Raw genomic sequence first — 19775 nt, 5'->3', positions numbered from 1 at the left:
CACACTCACATCCGCTCACTGACTGACTAAACACTCACACCCACTCACTACTCAGAACGAAGGTTTATAATGGTGTTGCACCCTCTCCCCTTTCAGTGGGAGAAAAAAGCTCTCACCTACAACTCTCTAAAACTTGTAGAGAGGCAGGGATTTGGGGACCTTCCCGAGGCCACTGACAAAACGGAATGTGAACACAATTTCATTCACTGCCGTCTGCAGGTGAGTTCCTGGAGTCAAGCATCCCACCGGGATGCTGGGATGGAGGCAACCCTTCTACACTGCTGCCAGGCAGCCAGTCTATGAGCCTGGGTGTTATGAAGGAACCTAATTCCACAGTAAACGAATCCTCAGTGCCAGAACCTTTCAAAACATATTGCTTTCTTGTTCTCAAAACATGCCAGCAGAGGCCTGTGTTTTTAGAAACCAAATGGAAGCCATGTTTACACATTTCATCTGTGAGCAGCGATGGCTCTGGAAGGAAACGACTCAAGCTCCCATCAGCTGCATCCAATTCACTCCTCATCTTTCCAGGTCCCTACGGCTCTCCTAGAGTTCAGGTGGACATGTTGCCAGCAATCTTCCTAACACACTACTAAAGACTCTTAAATTCTGTCCTCAGATTTTAAAAAAATTCCTGTTGCCTGTCCCTTCTGATGGTGCCCAACACTTCAAGCTATCTTCTTGACCCTCTCAAGAACCTTGATGAAGAAGAGTGATCTTCCAGCCCTTCCCACCCTCTTAGAAAGCCCAGCGCAAAGTCCTCTGGGAGCTCAGGATTCAAGCTCAGAACTACAACCTGGTATGCTACTAAAACAAGGCTTACAGTCTAAACTAATATGGGTAGTTCCCCTCATAATGTATCAAATCAAGTGTTGATGAATGCCATGTAATAGTTTGAAGCAGCTGAGAAAGAGGTCCTGGCCAGCCCACTGCGCTCACTGCTCCTTAGCCCAGCTGGGGCTGACACGGCTGATGACGAGGCATTGCTTAATGGACTACAAATCCAATGAAACTGGCAAGCAGCAATAATTCCATCTACCCCTGGCTTCACCTTGGGGTGAAGTAGGCCAGGCACCATTTAGGATAGTGAGCCAAGACAGATGCCACCTGCTCACTCCTGTCTTCAGTGCCAGAGCTGCCCCTCTCTCCCCTCCTCCCCGATTACACCCAGCACATTTTAATCTTATCTTTCTCCCACACATCTCGAGTCTGTCTGGGGATGAGTCAGAGGCTACTCCCTGGCTTCACCCTGGTCTTAAGACTGGGGACGTTCCCCAAAGGCCAAAAAAAAAAAAAAAAACAGGAAGATCATTAAACAACCAGAATCTCGTGGAAACACAAGGCCTTTGAAAACATTCTATATCTCTTCTTTATACAAACTGACTGGGAGCTTGGTTCCCATCTGTTGGCTTGGAAGGAGATTGGCTCCTGCCTTTTGCAGAAAGCTACAGGGAGAGAGAGGCTGGTCTAGAATACTTAAGGGGACAGGGCTTTGCTACATTCAACAGACCTCATCACAAAATGTCTGTTCATTCTTCCCTGTGTCAGGATCCAGAAACCAAGGTGGCATAACAGTTATGATTCCGACTTCTTAAAGCATCACGAGAATTCCACACACTTAGCAAATGACTTTAGAAGACTGTTTCTGGGGCTGAAGAAATGGTTCAGCAGTTAACAAAGCTGGCCTGCTCCTCCAGAGGACCTAAGTTCGATTCTCAGAACCGACATGGCAACTTACAACCATCTATAGCTCCGGGTGCAGGGCACCTGGCACTCTCCTGGCACATGGTACATACACACTCAGGCATACAAGTAAAGCTCATAAATAAACCTTAAAATTTTATAATAATGTCTTTTAAAGCCCAGTTCTGAAACCTCAGCTTGCAGCAATATCATCAGAGAGCTCGTTGAAACTGACAGCTGTCCAGAATGTCTGACTTAGTATGTCTGGGATGGGTCTGAGGATCTGGAGTCCCAACATGTGCCTATGTGATGTCAGCACGGTTGGTCTGAGAGCCACACTATGACAGTCAGTAGCTCAGGGACTCGGAGTGTGGTGGACACAGTATACACAACAGTAGGCTCTCAAAAGAAACAAGTTAATGTGTCTCAGTTTTCAAGTCTTATACAACGTCTCCTAACAGTACCGTCTCTTCTTACAAGTCCTACAGACTTCAAACCAGGTTAAGTAGGGTCTAACAGAGACGAGGAAAAACAAGTGGGAGGCGGGGACTCTAAATAAACCACTTACAATTACAGAAAAGAAAGAAAAGACTTACTAAACATAGCTTGTTAAGGAATGATGCTGTCGGTTCAAGTGCCTTAGCTCAAAGGCGAAACATTTCTTTTCATTCAGAGCTGGGGGGGAGGGGTCAGGGGCACAACAGGGGAGACAACTCTCTGCCTTGTAATCTATCACAGAGAAGGAGTATAAAAGGCATCCAAAAGTCATTACCCAAAATTCTTCAGACAACATCTCTCTCTCTTCTCTAAGTCCATGGTTCTCAACCATGGCTACATATTATAGCCATTTGAGAAGCTTAAAAAAAAGTATGGCTACTGAGCCCCACACTTAGGGACCCCACCCTAACCATCTTAAGTAGAATGTGGGCACTGGCATTTTTAAGGCTCTCCGGGTGATTCTAAAACACAGCTAGAGTGTGCCCTCATTTGCCAAAGGCTTGGTAGCAGTCCAAGGGCCTATCAGGAAACCCTTTTATAACAAGGTATACTCCTCCCGCCCCCCAGAGCTAATAGTCACAAACTAGAGACAAAGGAGCTTGAACTTTTTGCAAATTATCTAAAGGTTCAACCTTAAAACCATGTGCTAGAACAATAAAACTTCTCCCTCAGCAAAACAAAGTGGTTTTTGTTTTTTAAGGGGGGGTTGGAGTGAGGAAGATAGATTTTAAAACTCTGGAAACATTTGGTAGTTTAAATAATCATCCAGCAATGCTCTGATAAATTGGATTTTCCAAAGTTGTCAAACTACATGATGCAACAATAAAAAGAATATTTCTTCTTCTCGAGCAGTAAAGATGCACTGGAGATAACAGACAATCGAGCATCTTTTGTCAGCTTCATGATCCTACTAGAGGCAGATCCATGAGCAGAAAATAACCTGACCCCAAGATCAAGGCATCAGGTCAGTGGGTAGAGCAAAGACTTTAGGGGCCATACAGCGAGCGACTCCTGGGAGCCCACAGAGAGTGCCCCAGTGGAGTCATGCCTGTAACCCAGCATTTGGAAAGCTGAGACAGGAGGACTGCCAGCAATTTGAAGAACAGCCCAACGTAGAGTTAGACCATGTCTCCAAAAACCAAGATCAATAACAAACAAAATCCTAGGCATATTTTTACTGCATGAAAAGCTAAAACGGGTTGATCAATTAAAATTTGGTTATAGAATATAGGTATCTTTAAATGAGATCTTTAAATATTCAAGTGAGAATTGCAATATTTATTTAAGAATTCACTTGGTAATCATTTTTAATCTATTTGAATAGGCTATGGTACTGAGTACCATATTGGTATTGAGTAGCCAGTATCTGCTAACAGAAGATAGTCAACACATAGAGCCTCACTGACTCTGGGTGGGTACAAACGAGCCAGCATTGTACACATCTGCTGCAGGCTGCTCCACCATCAGCCCCAGGCCACTTACACTGGTGGGTCACTCAGGCTTGATTCTCTGGGTCACACAAATGATGCGCCTGATTTTTTTTCCTCTAAAGAAATCTAGACAAATTCTTGAATTCATAACTGTGTCCCTTAACTGGAATCAGGCTCTGGTTTTATGAGATTATTGGAATAAACCTCTCCCCATCTGTCAAAGAACACCTACTAACCCTTGTCCAGGGCCAAATAGTACTTTAATAATCATGTGTCATAAAGCCTAAAATACAGCCAAAATCACGGAGCCTTTCCATCTGCAATAAGGATCGTTCTTGGAAAGGGAAGACTCCCCAGGACTGATTGAGATAATTCAGTTCAGCAGAGGACACGCACCTATTCAGACAGGAGGCTGTAAACGTATCTTTATTGATGAGGTTGGAGATAGAAGGCTTGATCTAGGACACTAATTTCAAGAAACAGAATACCAGCTCACCTAGGAGGCTATCTACTGGAGTTTAAGAGCCCAGGTGAGCTAAAGCCATACCAACAGTACCTGCTAACCGCTCTCACACCATCACATAAGTTCCAGGCCTGCCTCCAGGATTACATAAACAGTGCAGCTGATCTCATTTTTTTCCCTTATTTTTCCTAAAGAAATCTAGTCGAATGCTTGGACTCATGGCTTCAATTTTACTTATAAATGACTTACTTCAATTTGTGTTAGCCTATGGGCTAGCATTTATCTGTACACTATATACACTGGTGACAAATAAATAGTGAACCAGTGCTGCCGGTGGGGCTACACAGAAGAACCAGAACCGAGGAGATAGCTCTCCAAGTTACCAAAGGAACTAGCTACTCCAGGAAAGGAGGAAAAACAATGAAAACAAAACAACAAAACCCAGAATCCAGCGGCAAAGTATGAAAGGTGAGAGAGAGTAAACAAACTCTTAGCTTGAGAATGGACAATGGCTTGGAGCCAGTGCGACTAGTTAAAGTTATGAGACTAGTTAAAGTTATGAAGACTAGTTAAAGTTATGAGACTAGTTAAAGTTATGAGACTAGCTAAAGCTATGAATGCTAAAGGATGATGGCAAAGGTGAACTCTGGGCTAGGGAGTTTTCACGGTGTGAATGCATGTGTTCAAAGAGTTTATCGGAATGAAAAGTTCAAACAGCAGCTGGGAGTAGTGGTACAAGCCTATAATCTCAGCACAAAGGAGGTCAACTCGGGGCCAGATGAACTAGTTAGTAAGATTAATAAGCTACTATTAAGGAAAATTAAATGAAAAGTCAAGAGAAGGTGGCAAGCAGGAGGCTTTAAACATCATTCCATGCAAGCTTGCTGTGGAATACAGAGGAAAGACAAGCATCTGCATAATTCATAATGAAAGAGTATCAGTTTAAATGTAATAAAACTACTTCAGGGGCAAAAGCGGTTCTGAGATTTGAGTGGCCTAAATTAGTACCTTCACTATGGGTGTTGTTTGCCTGTTTGTTTGTTTGGTCTGCTAGGAAAGAACTCTAGCACAGACAGGCCCCAGCCCTCCATTTGAGCCCAAGCCCAGTTTCCAAGGAGACACTCAACAAGTTCTAACGAATGTAATTTTATGTAAATATCAGGTTTATACCCAGAATTGCATCTTTTAAAAGGCTACCATGGGTACTGCCACCTGCTGTCTCAGCCACCCTCCGCCCTTCACCCCCACCCTCTCTACACACTGGCCACTCAAGTTATCAGGGAGAACCAACCCGTACACTACACTTATCAAAGGGGCTCAGCCTAGCATCTGGAGACTCTCAGACCTCTCTAACCTACCTCCACTACGAAAGCGAGTGGAAGTTCTCTCCAACATATTCAGAATGACATGTGATACTTAGCCTCTTACTTACCATTCAACTCCAAACAGCACATGGCTAATACAGTCCTGTGGCCAACTGAAACTAGAATTTGGGACCTCTCACCCGTACTACCTTGAAGAAAAAAGCAGCAGGCTCTTCAGGAGAGATGAACACTAGCCGGCTGGCAACGGGCATCATGCAACATCCCTGTCTCTACCTTGGCAGCCTGTCTCTAAACCCACTAATAACTGCACTGCACAGAGTCAACCACCTCAGAAAAATATTTTTAATGCCTTTAATTATGAAATCTGATTTGGCAGCCAAACTTCTGCCAGGAACTTGTAAATGTTTTTTTTGTTTTGTTTTGTTTTGTCTTTTCTCTGAAACCTACTTCTTAGGGCCGCTGTCATCTGTGTACCTGCTGCAAAAGCACAGACGTGCTTCTTGTCTGGAGGCAGAAGTCCATCCAAGAGCCCAGCCCAGAGAATTTCTACACTCATGTATCACTCGATTGTTTCTGAGCAGCGCATTCTCTGTGTGACCATAAGGTAGAACTGCTAAAACTGCAGGTTTAAAACCCGTGTCTCAAGCCTCCATCTCCTCCCACTAAAGGAGCCGGCATGTACAGGTTCCTTCAAATTTTCAGAACATGAAAATATCCAGGTAAAGGGGCTAAATTATTGTCCATCTCCTCTCCTCACCAGCTGAAGTGGTTTGGATGAGAAAAGCCCTCATGAGTTCGTATACGTTTAAACACCTGCTTCCTACTTGGTGGAACTGTTTGGGAAGGAGTTAGAGGTGTGGCCTTGCTAGCGTTGCTGGGGTGGCTCTTTGAGGCTTCAAACGACCACACCATTCCCAGTTAATTCTCTCTTTGCCTTGTGGTTGTCTTGAGATACAAGCGCTCCAGCAAGATTCTTGCCTGCATGGTACCATGCTCCCTGCCACGCTGGCTGGGACTCACCCTCCGTGAGCCCCCAACTAAAGGCCTTCTTGGTCAAAGGCCTTCTGTGTCTCTTCACAGCAACAGAAAAGTAACTAAGGCATCAGGTCAGAGAGGCGTTAGCTGCTGTCAGCACAGTTCCAAAGATCCATGGTCAAGAACCGTTTGCAGGATTAACATGAGCATCACTGGTGACCTACGTAAAAAATGTAGCCAGGAGCATGCAGAACCTTCCTAAGTGGCTGCTGTTTAACCTTTAAACTACCACATCCCACCCACACTCTGGGAGGCAGAAGAGCAAAACAGAAAGCACACGAGCTCCAAGTCAGACTAGGTGTGAATCCCAAGTAAGTCACTTTCACTTAACTACTTCCTTGTCCTGGGATTTACTTACCTTATAGGATTAAACATAAGAACACAAAACAAAACAAAAAAAACAAGGAAACAGACAAAAACCCCACACACTTGAGCAGTTGGCACACAGTAAGAGCTCAGCAAGTCACATTTACCTTGTTTCTTCCAATAAGGTCACACCCTGAGCTTCTGGGCAGACATGAATCCTCGAAACCCATGGTTCAACCCACTACAGCTGCCAAATCTAAATAAAACTACCATCTCAAGGGGAGCAGAACGAGGACTACTGGCCGGTCAGAGCACGGCAGTGATGAGAAGTCAACAGTCTCCTCAACTCGTGGCTGACGAGACTCAGCTGGAAATGAGGTGCCAGCTCACTGGAAAGCTTGGAAAATATCGTAAGTACCACAATCGAAGCACCAATAAAACCAAACATTCTGTTGATTTTACCATGATCTAGACAAAGTTTCGATTAGGTATCCATCTTTAGCATCCTTTTGTGTGTACACATGTGCATGTGGCAACCAGAAGTCAAGCTGAGTGTCACTTTTCGGGTGAGCTCTCCCAGCTTTTTTAGATCTTGTTCATTGAGACAGGAGCTCTCAGTGGCCTGGGGCTGACCTAAGGCCAGGACGCCTCTCCAGAGCTCTCTAGGCCTACCTGACTCTACCCTCCCAGTGCTAGGATGACAAGTGCCCACCACACACTAGTGCCCACCACACACTAGTGCCCACCACACACCAGTGTGCACCACACACCAGTGAGCAGGCACGTATGCTCATGAATGCACATGCGGAAGCTAATGGAAGGGGTCAGCTGTCTTCTGTGGCTCTCACTGCCTCAAGGCAGGGGCTGTCACTGAACTAGAAACTTATTGTTTGTCGCTAAGCTGGCCAGGGAGTTCTTGGAATCCTGTTTCTTCCTAACAATGCTATGGACATGGGCAACCATGTCTTGGTCTTTTCCTGGGATTTGAACTCAGATCCTCATACTTGAGAGCAAGCGCCATGCCATCCCTCTAGACTACGAAGCTAGCCTTACATGGATTCTGGGCATGAAATTCTGGTCCTCCTGCCTGTGTGGGAAGCATTTTACCAGCTAACCACTTCCCCAGCAGATTTGTATGACGTATAAATAGCTATTCCTACAAATATCAGGATGATACGCAAAAGAACAAAAGGCACTGGGGGTTTACTTTTAGTTAAAATCATATTCTTGGAGAGAAGCAGACAGGCATGTAGCCGAGTGATGAGGATTGCAAGTCCAAGGACAGCCTGGGATACAAAGTGGGACACTTAGCAGACTAAGTAAATTCCCACTTAACTATTTTAGATAGGACAAGATCATGGGTCTTAGGAAACTACGGCTTTCTTTAAGAAAGATACTTTTAAGTATCTACTCTCCATCTCACATGACGACATTTTGTCATAGAAGCACTACATAGTAGAATTCTTTGCATCAAGTCAAGACGGCTTTACGGAGAAGGATATACTCGACATCAGCTTACAGACCTGTGGACTCCCTCTGCTGGCTCTGAATTCAAAGTAGGTTTGCAATGGCTTCAGAAGCTAAACTACCATTTTAAGAGATATATAGACTGAAAGCAGAAATATAATATAGACTCTCCCTATGCACGGGCCTTCAAAAAAGTGAACAAAAAACTTCAAAACAAGCACTGGGAACTGCCAAGCACAATCGCATGGACCGTTACATGCTTATGGGAGAGAACCGTGCCTATGCTGTTGGTCTGGGAGCAGGGCTTGCCTGTCCCTTCCTTCCTCCATGTTCCTCTCCTCACTGCAAGAACAGAGTATATCTGGCACAGAGTACATCTGGCACTGAGCGTTAGGATCCCCCAGATAATCCAGCCTCTTCACCTTGGGCCAAGTACTGCATAGCTGCTGGAAGGACCATGGCCAACCAGAGAAATTTATCCGTTTCACTGTGCAATCTTATCTCACGATAGTCACCGGGCACTGAGGAGGAAAAAAGAAGAGATCTCAAGATCAGAGGGCCACACCAGCCCTTGTTCTCTAAATCAGCCTAGGCTACGCCATCCTCCAGACACGTACTTGTTCCCCACCAGGCCAGGTTCAGTGCAGCCCTTTACAGGCTGACAATTGGTTCTCCTGGGGAGGGGTGTGTGTGTGCGTGTGTGTGTGTACATGCACACATGTGAAAGTGGTCTGAGTCATGACTCTGGCAGAGAGGGAATCAGAATCTAGGTGTAAGTCTTTTGCCTAATCACCTATTTTGAAAACTCCCAACTCAGAAAAGCTACAGGCTGGCCCTGCAATGGCTGGCCCTAAGGACAGACTGCTAGCTCCCCTGCCTTCAGAGGTGACTTATTTCCCACCAGGCAGAAATACAGCTTTCCATGCACCCAAGGCTTATGTCCTCCAATACAGAAGATTACAAACAAGCTCACCCCCTGACTAGCTTTGCTCCTATGGGAGAGGGAGAAACTTTCAGCTAATGCCCCTCAGACAGAGGGTGCTGATGCTGAAGACAGTATGTGTACTGATGGACAAACCCGATTTCCTCTCCCATAATGACATGCCAACCCAGCACACCTCTTCCCATTTCTGGTGTGAACTGTACTTTCCAGGGACTTTCATAGTAAGAAGCCAACACACCAAGAAACTCCACCTTCACACCCATCATGTCACACAGAGCCAAAGGGCCTGAAGCTGTGGGCACCCTCACACCTACAAGTATCCAGGCCACCCCACCAGCTCAAAATCCTGAGTCACCGTCTCAACTTTCCCCAACAAGTATCTCAGAAGGTGGCCACCCTTGTGGGCTGAGGACACAGTGAACCAAAAACTACCTCCAAGTATCAGAGGAGATCCTCATTGTCTAACACCGAGTATCTGAGAATCACAGGAAGACATAAAGAACCTGGGGGAGCTGGGCAATGTAGTCTGAGGGGACTTCCTCACCAAGGTGAGCTCAGAGTTTCCAGTGGAGCTGTGGGATAGGGGTGGGGGTAGGGGGAAGCCACTCCTATGAGAATCAGCTTAGAGGAAAGGGGAGGAGCCAAAGAGAGCAAATGAAGTAGGAGCTTGCAGAACTGGAAGCAAAGGGCACTGACAGAAACAGCAGAGAAACCACAGAGGCTAGCAGCACTCTCCACAGCAGTGGTGCCCTGCACTCCTGTGAGCACACTTTAACCACACCCCAGCAAGCTGTGAAACCCTGACCCGGTCACACTCCTGCTCCTGGCCTGGTACTTCAGAAAGAAATGAAGACCTCTTATGACCCCTTTTCGTTATGAGTTTAAGTGAAAGGCAGTACAGATGAGTCAGCTCTATCTAGGTGCACACCCCCAGAGGACTGGCCTCCCTGAACCAGGCCTCATCAACAGAACTGAAGAGCTCACACCCTTGCAAGGATGCAGGTGGGCTCTAGTACAGGTGGACTCTGGGAAACTCAGGCTTCTCTCAAACAGACACAAACTCTAGGCCTCATGCCACAGAGGCCTTTTGTCTATCTAGCAAGCTCAAAGTGCTCTGCAGACAGCCAAAGGGCAGCTCTAACCCAAGAGCAATGCGGAGTTTGCCATCTGCAACAGCCTCTCAGCAGAGGTGAGGCACTGAGGAAAACAGAAACACACATGCACAAGATGCCAAGGGTGAGCAATAAGAACACATCCACAAAACGGCTTTCCTGTTAGCAGCCTGTCTCTCTGGCCTCTGGAATTTAAACTCCTGTGAACTAGAACTGTATCCGACATATACTACCATCGTATCCCTGGAGCTGGGCAGAACGCCCCGTGTACAGTCAACACAGGAGCCGATGGAAGTGGGTGCAAAGGATTTTCACTGTGCTGTCTTCAATTCACTTCCGACCACGCAGGAACGTCAGTGGGTATCAAGACACTTTGTATGTCTGCTCCCGAGTTCCTCCTATAGCACCCATAGGCAAATTGGTTCCTTGAGTCCTCGATGTGTGACATATGAACGAAATCAATTAGTCAAGAAGAAGATCAAGTTTGTCTCTCAAAGAAAGATATTACAAAAGAATAAATTCCATTTTCTCTCCAGCCCTAGAAATCCAAACTCTGATACACCAGTAATGGATAAGAGGTGAACTCACCTCAGGACTAGGCTTATCTCTGTATTATCAAGTCTGGGTGGAGGTCTGCTAAGTTTTTTTCCAATCCAAGTAAAAAACTCTTTTAGTAGACAAGGTCCTTCTCCATTATCATTCAGATAAACTATCTGGTATGTTTACATATGAATCAAAAGCAGAACACTAAAAAGTTTATCTTCAACATGTTCTACGGTATCGTTTCCTTAAAATAGAGCCCTCCTGAAATCTAAAAATAAGCATGCTATAGTTTCATTTTCTGAGGAGATAAACACACGAAAACACACATTTTACTTCGTTCTGAAGAGTCTTTCTGTTACATGGGGTTCAAAGATCAAAGTCTAAAAAGTCCAATTTCTTCACTTCATAGGTCAATGACACAGCTTTGCAAAAGAGGAAAACAGTGCAGTGCAGGCAGTGGGACAGTAGAAAGAGGAAGTGTGTTACTGAGAATCACTGACAAAGACAGGCTGCGGGAGGAAATTACAAAACAACAAAGGGCCAAGCAGAAGACAGATTCCTCACACACAACTGTAACTGGCCGTCTGGTGTTGGAAGGGGACAAAGATCAAACTGCAAACCAATGTGGCATTACAGCTGTGTCATTTTGAAATTTAAAATGAAATCTGCAAACAAGTTGCCTTTAAAATAACATTTTCTTAACACAGTATATTGAAGTCTCCCCAGGGTTCCTTCCAGGAAGTATCATGGGCTGGTCAATTCTCTTTTCTTTTTACCTTGCAGCAATCAAGAAAGTCCACTTTCCTATGAAAGGTTCAGACTTGGAAGATTCACCCCCTCTGTGCTACAGCAGAGGTCTTCACACAGTAGGTACCCCACAGAAACGCATGGCTGTTTAGCCTCCTGCCCTAACCCATGAGGAGTGAGTGAATGTGGGGCTCTGTAATACAGAGTAAATGATAACCAGAGACTCCTGGTAAACCCTAGTCACTGGAGCCTCCCAACAGACTGCTCATGCCACATTAACTACAGTGCGCTCCAAGTAAACTTAACCTGAATAAAGGAACCTTTCCCCCAACAACCACATCTGGTTGTTCACACCACTCTAATACCCGAGGTAAGGGACCTTCAAGATAGCCATCAAACACACACACACACACACACACACACACACACACACACACACACACGGCATTGCATGCCCTGAGCAAGGGCTTCCTCTTTTGTTGAAATGCTATCTTTTGCCGGCTGTGCTACTTTGGACTTCCTAAGCAACCACACCGGAGGATGACATAACCTGCAGCTACCCAAACATGACCCCTTTGCTTGGCCTCCCCCTCCTGTGTGTCCCTTCTGGTGTTCTCCTGATGCCTAAATGACTGCCAGTGTTTGTAGGCTGAGGGTGGGGGTGGAGGTGGGTGTGGGAGGCAAATGCGCTTCTCAGGAAAGCAAAAAGGTTTTCCGACTGATTTAAAGAAAGCAGTGTGATAAGGCACAGACCGAGACCTGTACGCTGGTAGCTGCTAATTAGTCTTGTACTACCTGTGATCTGAGAACAGTCTTTAATCTCTTCAGCAACGAAAGATGGTGCATTCTGGCTACACATTAGGATCACCTGAGGAACCAAAGAAAGCCGGTCACACATGAGCCAAATTCTACCAAATTCTCTGAGCATTAGTATTTCTCAATTGTTCCCAGGTAATTCTAAATAAGCCAACCAATGCTGAAAATGTCTGGTCTAAATTCTAATTTCAAGGCGTCTTTTCTGATTCTTTAATTCTTTAATTTTGGCTTTCTGAGATAGTCTATTATACAGCCCTGGAACTCACCGTGTAGACCAGGCCAGCCTCAAAGTCAGAGACCACCTGCACCTGGCTCTGCCTCCTCAATGCCTTGATCAAAGGAACCTGCCAGTAAGCTCTGCCTTCATTCTGTATCTTAAAGTGGTATTTCTGGTTATAGACTCACTAACATTCTGGCCCAGAAAGCCACAAAACTATGTCTTAGGACTCAGCATTCCTGCCTTGCATGCAAATGTCTGCAGGTTAATCTGAATTCTAGACATTTTTAGAGGCAAAGAATCCTTAAGTATAACTCACAACGGACGTATGGTGGCTGAAGCGCAGGTTTCTCAAATGGTCACTCATGAAAGAGTCAGTGCCTAAACTCAGATGCGCAGGCGTGGGTTGCATTAATTCCTGACCCCTCTCCCCCTTTGGCTTCCAGCCCCACTAACCAGAAGACAAAAAAAGGCTGGTCTTAGTCACAGCCAGTGCATAAGCCCGCTGGCCTTCGGCCTAGGGTTCAAAGGGCCTCCTCTCCCCATCATTAAAGCCCTGGAAACACCTGCACAGCTGCTGCCTTTGATGAAGGTCATCTCACAAAAACGTCAACTAAATTATATTCCTTCAAGTCTTCAAGGATTCTACGACACATGTTCTTAAAATTAAAGCAAAAATAACCACAAAACATATGCCCTAAATTAAACAATAAGCTTTGAGATATTCTATTTGCAATATCTTACATGTCTTTAGTTGAAGCAAGATAGCAGTAAAAGAAAAAATGTGAGACAAAAACAATTATAACCTGACCGCATATGACTGTGTCCCTTAGTTCTACTGAAATCCTAAAATCTTTATGAAAATATGGACCAAGCTCAAGCTACTTTTGGTAACCACTTTCAGAAGGAAATCTTTTTTTTTTAAAAAAAAAATTAAAACCACAAACATACTGGTGTTATTTTTATAAGCACAATAACAAGAAACACTACTTATGGAATTAAATTACTTTTGTAATCCTAAAAAATCCGAAGGGGCTAGTGAGATGGCTCAGTGGGTAGAGATGCTTGCCGCCAGACCTAATGATCTGTGGATCCACTTACTGGAAGGAAGAGAAAACCACTCCCAAAAGTTGTCCTGACTTACACACATGTACACACGTTCTCTCTCTTTCTCTCTCTCTCTCCTTCCCTTTCTCCCTCCCTCTTTCCCGTCTCTCCCTCCTCCTCCATTCTAATATATTATATATATATGCACAGACATATTAGGAAAGGGCAACTCTTTCCTATGCTAACTTGTAAAGTTGAGTAACCACCTTCTATAGCAAATTCAAATAATGTAGGATTTAATTTCAAGTGTGAAGTTGTTGAAAAATATTCCAAAGTCCCGAAGACATTTTGCCCGATTCCACATACCCCTTGCAGACAGTGTACACTGACATAAGCCTTTCCACCCGCCTCGGAACAGTTTTCAAAGCTATCACCTTAGCAAGACTTCCAAACAGAAGCCCCGTCCTTTCTGTTAACAACCCTAACCTCATACGTGTGTCATTCCTTTGGAAATCAATAAAATTAGATCAAATATAAGCTTGTAACATCAACATTCGTATCGTGTGGAATGAGGCAGGTTTGTGAAACAGTATCAAAGCACACATTTTGCTTTTAAACATCCACGCAAGGCTCTTCAGTACTGGACACTTTTTTTTTTCCAAGTCACTTTATCTGCAAGGCTCTTCCAGAAGCTTTATTTCAGGTCTCCACAAAGATGAACCGTTCTTATCTATACACCTAAAAACCTAGACGCCAGAAGCCACAGAGATCCCAATGACAGCCAAGAAGGAAAAACAGTACAAGCAAGAGCAACTGCTGAGTGACTTAGCTCCAGTGATGTGGGACTCTGGCTGCTTTCAGGGGAATGGACCTGGGGGGTGCCCTGAAGAGCAGGGCAGCCCAGCAGGGGACTGGAGTCAATCTCTTTGGATGCCCAACTGCAGGAAGTCATTACATCATAGGCCTTTCCTCTCCTCTCTCCCACCACGTGTCGGGTGCCCCAAGAGGCTGAAAGGGAACAGAAGAGTCTCTCTGGCTCCTTTATAGATAGATAGAAGCCATTATGGCCCAACCCTGCTATCAGCCCTTCCCTCCCTTTTTCCCTCCCTCCCACACAGGTAGGGCTCAGACCTGGAGTCCCCGACACGTGACACCACCCGCCTCATAGGCTGCCTGCAGCAGCATAGACCTCCACCGGAGAAGCAGGTGTAGCCAGTACACTTTTCGACGGCCCGTTCCAAGCCCCAGAGTATGTTAGAGGCTACCTGCTGGCAGCCTTGCTGGAGTGACGCCTCTAAAGGGTAAAGGTGTGTGAAGAAAGGCCTGAGAGCCGGCCAGGGAACAGTCTGCAATCGTTGCTTTTTCTAATGAGATCGATTTGCCTGTTGGTGTCAACACCCACAAGCACAAGTTGGACCCAAAGATCCTCACTCAGTTTGCTAGTATCATGCTCCTGCTACTGACTTGAACGCAGTCCCAAACACTCCCCCACACACGCCTTCCCTCCACCCACACTGTCCTCGGTGCAGCCTACCTCCACCCCCTGTATTCCAAAGTTGGCCGCGGAGCTACCTCCTCCCCGCAGTCGGGGTAAGCCAGTACGTACAAATGTCTTGGTCCTTCCTCGTTAGTGTCCCTTGCCCACAGCCTCCTCACCTGGGCATGCCCAAAGCTTGCCTAGGACCTACCCAGAGGGCCATCCCCAGGCTTCCCTCCTCTAGGACTGAAAAGAATCCCCCTCCCCTAAGCCTCATGACAGAAGCTCCTCCGCTTCATTACGCGCTCGGCGCTGCGCAGGCCTGGCGGGTCCGGCCGCCAGCCCCTGATAGGTACGCACCTTCCAGCCCGCAGAGCTGTTGCTGTCGCCCTTATCCTTGAAGTAGGGCACACAGCGCACCATCCACTCGTAGATCTGGGACAGAGTGAGCCGTTTGTCCGGAGAGCTCTCGATGGCGCGGGTGATCAGGTCGGCGTAGGACAGGTTCCCCCAGGCATTCCGCCGCGAGGAGCATTTCCTCGCTTGCCCGGAGCCCCCAGCCGCCCCGGGCTGCGGCGGTGGTAGTGGCTGCTGAGGCTGCAGCTGCGTCTGCGTGCCCCCACTCAGCGCGCCTGCGGCGGACGCCGGCCCTGACCCGAGGTCCTGCCCTCCCGGAGCCAGCAGCCTGGCCGAATCCTCGAGGAGCAGCCCGGAGCCCAGCGTGCTGCTCACGCCGCCACCGATCACCATGGCCGAGCTGGCTCGGCCGCCGTCCTCGTCGTCTTCATCGTCGTCCTCCTCGGGGATCATAGAGTCTGCGGCCGTCTCCCCCGAGGGCTTGGCCGGGCTCGCCTGCAGCTCCGGCCTCTGCAGGGGCCACGTACAGGAGCGTGGCCGACTCTGTGGCTCGAACTCTGGGTCCAGCTCCACTTCGAGCGGAGAGAGCGGGACCGGGGAGGCTGGTGCCTCTGCCATCTTCGCCGCCTGCCCGCCGCCAGCGGCTTGGGCTCTTGCTCTCTCCTCTCGCGCCCGGGCTGGGTGCGGCGGGGGAGGGACTGGGCGCCGCGAAGGCTCGAGCTCCAGCTACCTAGGGAAGCGCGAACAGAGAGTTGGTTAGCCCGTGCTAGAGCCTACTCCGCGGAGACTCCTCGCCCGCGGCCGCCACCTAGAACGGATAGACCTGGGGACGTGCGTCCCGCGAACCTGGCGCAGCAGACGCCGCCCCCTGGCCCGGCCGCCCCGGAGACGCGAGCGAATCGACGGCGGCGAGCGGGGCAGCCCCCTCCCCCGCTGCCGTCGCCAGAACCGCAGGTCCCTCCCGGGCTAGGTGGCGGGGCGGAGGGGGAGGGGCGCCCGGGGGAGGGCCGGCCGCGCCTGTGAGAGTGGGCGGCCTCCGGACCCCAACAGCACGGCCGTGGTCGGAGGGCGCGCGTGCGTGCGTTTGTTTATGTTTGGCTCTGGCCCGCTCAAGTGCCGCCCACGGAGGCGCAGCCGAAGTCAGCGGAGTCCTGGGCTCTTCTCCCGTTCCCGGGCCCTGCGATGCCCCCCCGCACACCCCTCCCAGACGAGTGGCCCCCTAGGGCTGGCTCAGGCAACTCCCGTCTTTGCCTCTCCACCCGCGGAGCACCAGGGCGAGCGTGGGGTCTGGGTGCAGACCTGCCGGGGTCACTTCAAAAGAGAGAGAGAGAGAGAGAGAGGGCCGACCCCGCGGGACCCGCTACTAAGAAGATCTGAGGTGTATTTTCTTGGGGACGTGGGGCCCTCCGCCCCCTTCCAGGTCAGAAACGGGAAGGAGGAAGCAAGTGGGAACATAAATCTTCCAACAGGTCGGGAAGCGCCAAATCTCTCGGACTGCTAGAAAACCCGGACCAGCACGTTCATCACCTCCTTGCTCCCGCTGCTGCCATCTTGACAGTTCCCCCCTTCCCTCAAGTCCTTTAAAGACACTAGCGGGAGAGAAGGGGGGGAGCACACCGAGTCACGGGGAGGGAAAGGGAAGCGCCTGGCCCAGCTCGGAAACAGATCCGGAGTCACTGGAAAGGCGGCCGCCCCGCTGCACAGCTCCGGCGCCTACCTCGGCTCCTTCCCTTCAGGGACAAGGCGGGAGGGCGTACGATGCCGCGCGAGCCCGGGGCACCGCGACGAGGGGACGCTCGGGCCGCCGCCGCAGCCCGCCGGAGGAACCGCCTGTCAGCCTGGGCTGCGCCGCCGCCTTCCACATTCCTCCTCCTCCCGTCCACGAGCAGGGCGGCCGCGGCGGCAGCACAAAGTTATAGACACTCGCAGGGAGCCTCAACCTAGGCTGACGGCGGGGCGGGTCCCCGCCCAGGGGGAGGGCTGGGGCGGGGGCCGGGAGTGCTGCTGTGCGTGCGTGGGGGAGTGCGCGTGTGTGCGCACTCGCGCCTGCGCGGGGCTGCGGGCGTGGGGGGCGGGCGCGCCGCCGGGTCGGGACGCGGCCGGCTCCCGCAGCCCTCCGTGCGGGGCTCCTCCACTCTCCCGGGAATCCCGGCGGCCAGGCTGGCCCGGGACGGGAGGCCAAGTCGGAGCTCACCACTGCGCCGCCGCGCGCCCTCTCTGCCGCGGGCCCTGCCTTTGGCTCGCGGGGCCCTGGCCTGCCCGTGGGTGCGTGCGCGGGGTCGGAGCCCGCCCCAGTATCGGGTTCCTCGTTAGAACCTGACACCAGGTAACACCGAGATAAGACGCCCGCGGCAGATGACAAGAGTTACCTCGGCGTGGAAACACTGGCCTGCGAAGAGAGCGGTGTGTGTCCTGGACCCTCACCTGGGACACCCAGCGACAGTCGTGCTTCGCTTTTCAGGGATCTTAAGGCAAACCCGAAAAAGTGCAACTCGGGAAGAAAATTTCAGTGCGACCCAGTCCTAAACGCAGGCGCAGCAGTTGCCTAACTGGAAGCGGGCAACAGTTTTCTTACGATAAAGCAGCTGACTACGTGCTTGACTTTTTCGAGTCTTCAGACCTCGCATAGCACCTTCCCAACCCCCTATCCCACGATCCGTGCCTCTGGGCCGTACGTGTGTGCTTTCCAGCGCCGCGTGCGACATGCAGACCAAAACTCTCCCCATTCTGATTCAGATGGATCTTGAAGACAAAACCCTCTCAGTCATTGCAATTAAAGTCTGGGCTCCGCAACAACCCAATGCCCCAAAACAACCAGCCTAGACGAGGCCGCCCACCCCGGAACTCCGGCCTCCAGGCTTTACGCGCGACCCGTCACTCAAGTGACGTGAGGTCCCGCCCCTGCACCAAGCTAGTTCGACGCGTACAAACAGATGATGTCATTGTCTCTACACGCGCGTGACCCCGGAGCCCTGCCCCGCGTCGCCATTCGCTGCGCGGCTTCCTCGTCAAGCAACGCCGCGCGCTGACTGGCCGCCGCCGTGAGTCTCTGGGCTCCAGACGCCCCTCTCTCCCCTTCGCCCCCGCCCCCAGCAAATAATAAACAATCGAGTAAAATTGGAAGGACAGAGAGGAGGGAGAGCGAAGGCGCTCCGAGAGGCAGCCCTCGGCGCGCAGACGGCGGGAGGACTGGAGGAGGACTGGGCGGGGAGGAGGGAGAGGAGGGAGGGAGCGGACCTGGGCGGCACGCTCCATCAGGGCAAGAAACTTGCAGAAGCTCGGCGAGGCGCGGCGGGCGCTAGGACCCCAGGACCCTGGAGAGACGGGACGGGCGGAGCTTGGTGGGCTGGGGCGGAGCCTGGTGGGCTGGGGCGGAGCCTGGCAGCGCAGCAGCCCGTGGGCGGAGCCTGGCGGCACGTGCGGGAGGAGGGGGCGCGTTGCTCGGGCTCGCCCTGGACGCGCAGCGCCCGCGGCTGGCGCGCTTGTTTACCAGCACACGTGTGTGTTATTTTTGAAATGGAATGTGGGGCTGGCGGAGCGGCTGGCGCGTGGGGCCGCCCGCGTCGGCGGAGGGACGCGGTGAGGCCCGCGCTGCCGCGGCCACCCCGGGCGCTCTTAGCCAGGCAGCCCGGCTGGCCCGTAACGCGCTTCCCGCGTAGCCCAGAGACTCCGAGCACGCATCTCACGGCGAGATTCTCGCGCTACCCAACCAGCCGCGGAGACCAGGGCGCCGGCAAAGACGCTGTCTCCTTTGCGTGCTCTTCGGGCTCCTACTTCACCAGAACAAAGCACCAGCCTTAGGTACACACCGGTGCGCACCACACGGACCACACGGTGGACACTCCACACCTTGCGTGGTCTGTGCTTTTGCTCCAAATATCCCCAGTCCTTAGGTACAGGTTTTCGGGCTGCATGGCTCGGCCCATTTATGAATAAATACATTTCCGTCACCTTGGCCCGTCTTTGGAAAGGGGAGCTGAAGAAAGGAATTCTGCCTTCCAGGGTTGCTATGCTACCTCAGGACCCGCCCCTGTCCTTCCGTGTCTGCTCCACTAAGAAGCCAGGAACTTGATTTTGATTTACAGCCTGGCAGTGTAGATGGTGATGTGGGATCGCAAATTCAGCTTCGAGTGCCTATGCACCAAATGGGTGGAGATTTGTGCGGAAAGGTTAGGGTTTATTACCCGGAGTTGGTGTTGGGCTCTGTGCCCAGATCCAGACGGCAAGCTCACCGGCGCTTTGCAATGTGCAACAGAAACGCCAAAGACTTCACTCACTGTTTTAAAACACACAAGAAAGAAAGAAAGAA

At 50.1% G+C, this 19775-nt stretch overlaps 1 protein-coding gene across 1 annotated transcript in view; it reads right to left on the bottom strand.

Annotated features, from left to right (window-relative positions):
- Foxo3 (forkhead box O3) overlaps window positions 1-17400 on the bottom strand; it is a 95064-nt gene extending 77664 nt beyond the window's left edge. The window contains exons 1-2 of the mRNA XM_028769055.1: window positions 17184-17400; window positions 15470-16196 (exon numbers count right to left, since the gene is read on the bottom strand). Coding sequence (XP_028624888.1) covers window positions 15470-16084 — 615 coding nt within the window. The 5' untranslated portion in view covers window positions 16085-16196; window positions 17184-17400. The remainder of the gene's footprint in view (window positions 1-15469; window positions 16197-17183) is intronic.
- Window positions 17401-19775: the final 2375 nt, after the last annotated feature.

The sequence above is a fragment of the Grammomys surdaster genome, unplaced genomic scaffold (genome assembly GCF_004785775.1).
Source record: "Grammomys surdaster isolate TR1022 unplaced genomic scaffold, NIH_TR_1.0 190, whole genome shotgun sequence".
In the NCBI taxonomy this organism is placed as follows: Eukaryota; Metazoa; Chordata; class Mammalia; order Rodentia; family Muridae; genus Grammomys; species Grammomys surdaster.
This window is presented reverse-complemented; position numbering and strand designations above follow the sequence as displayed.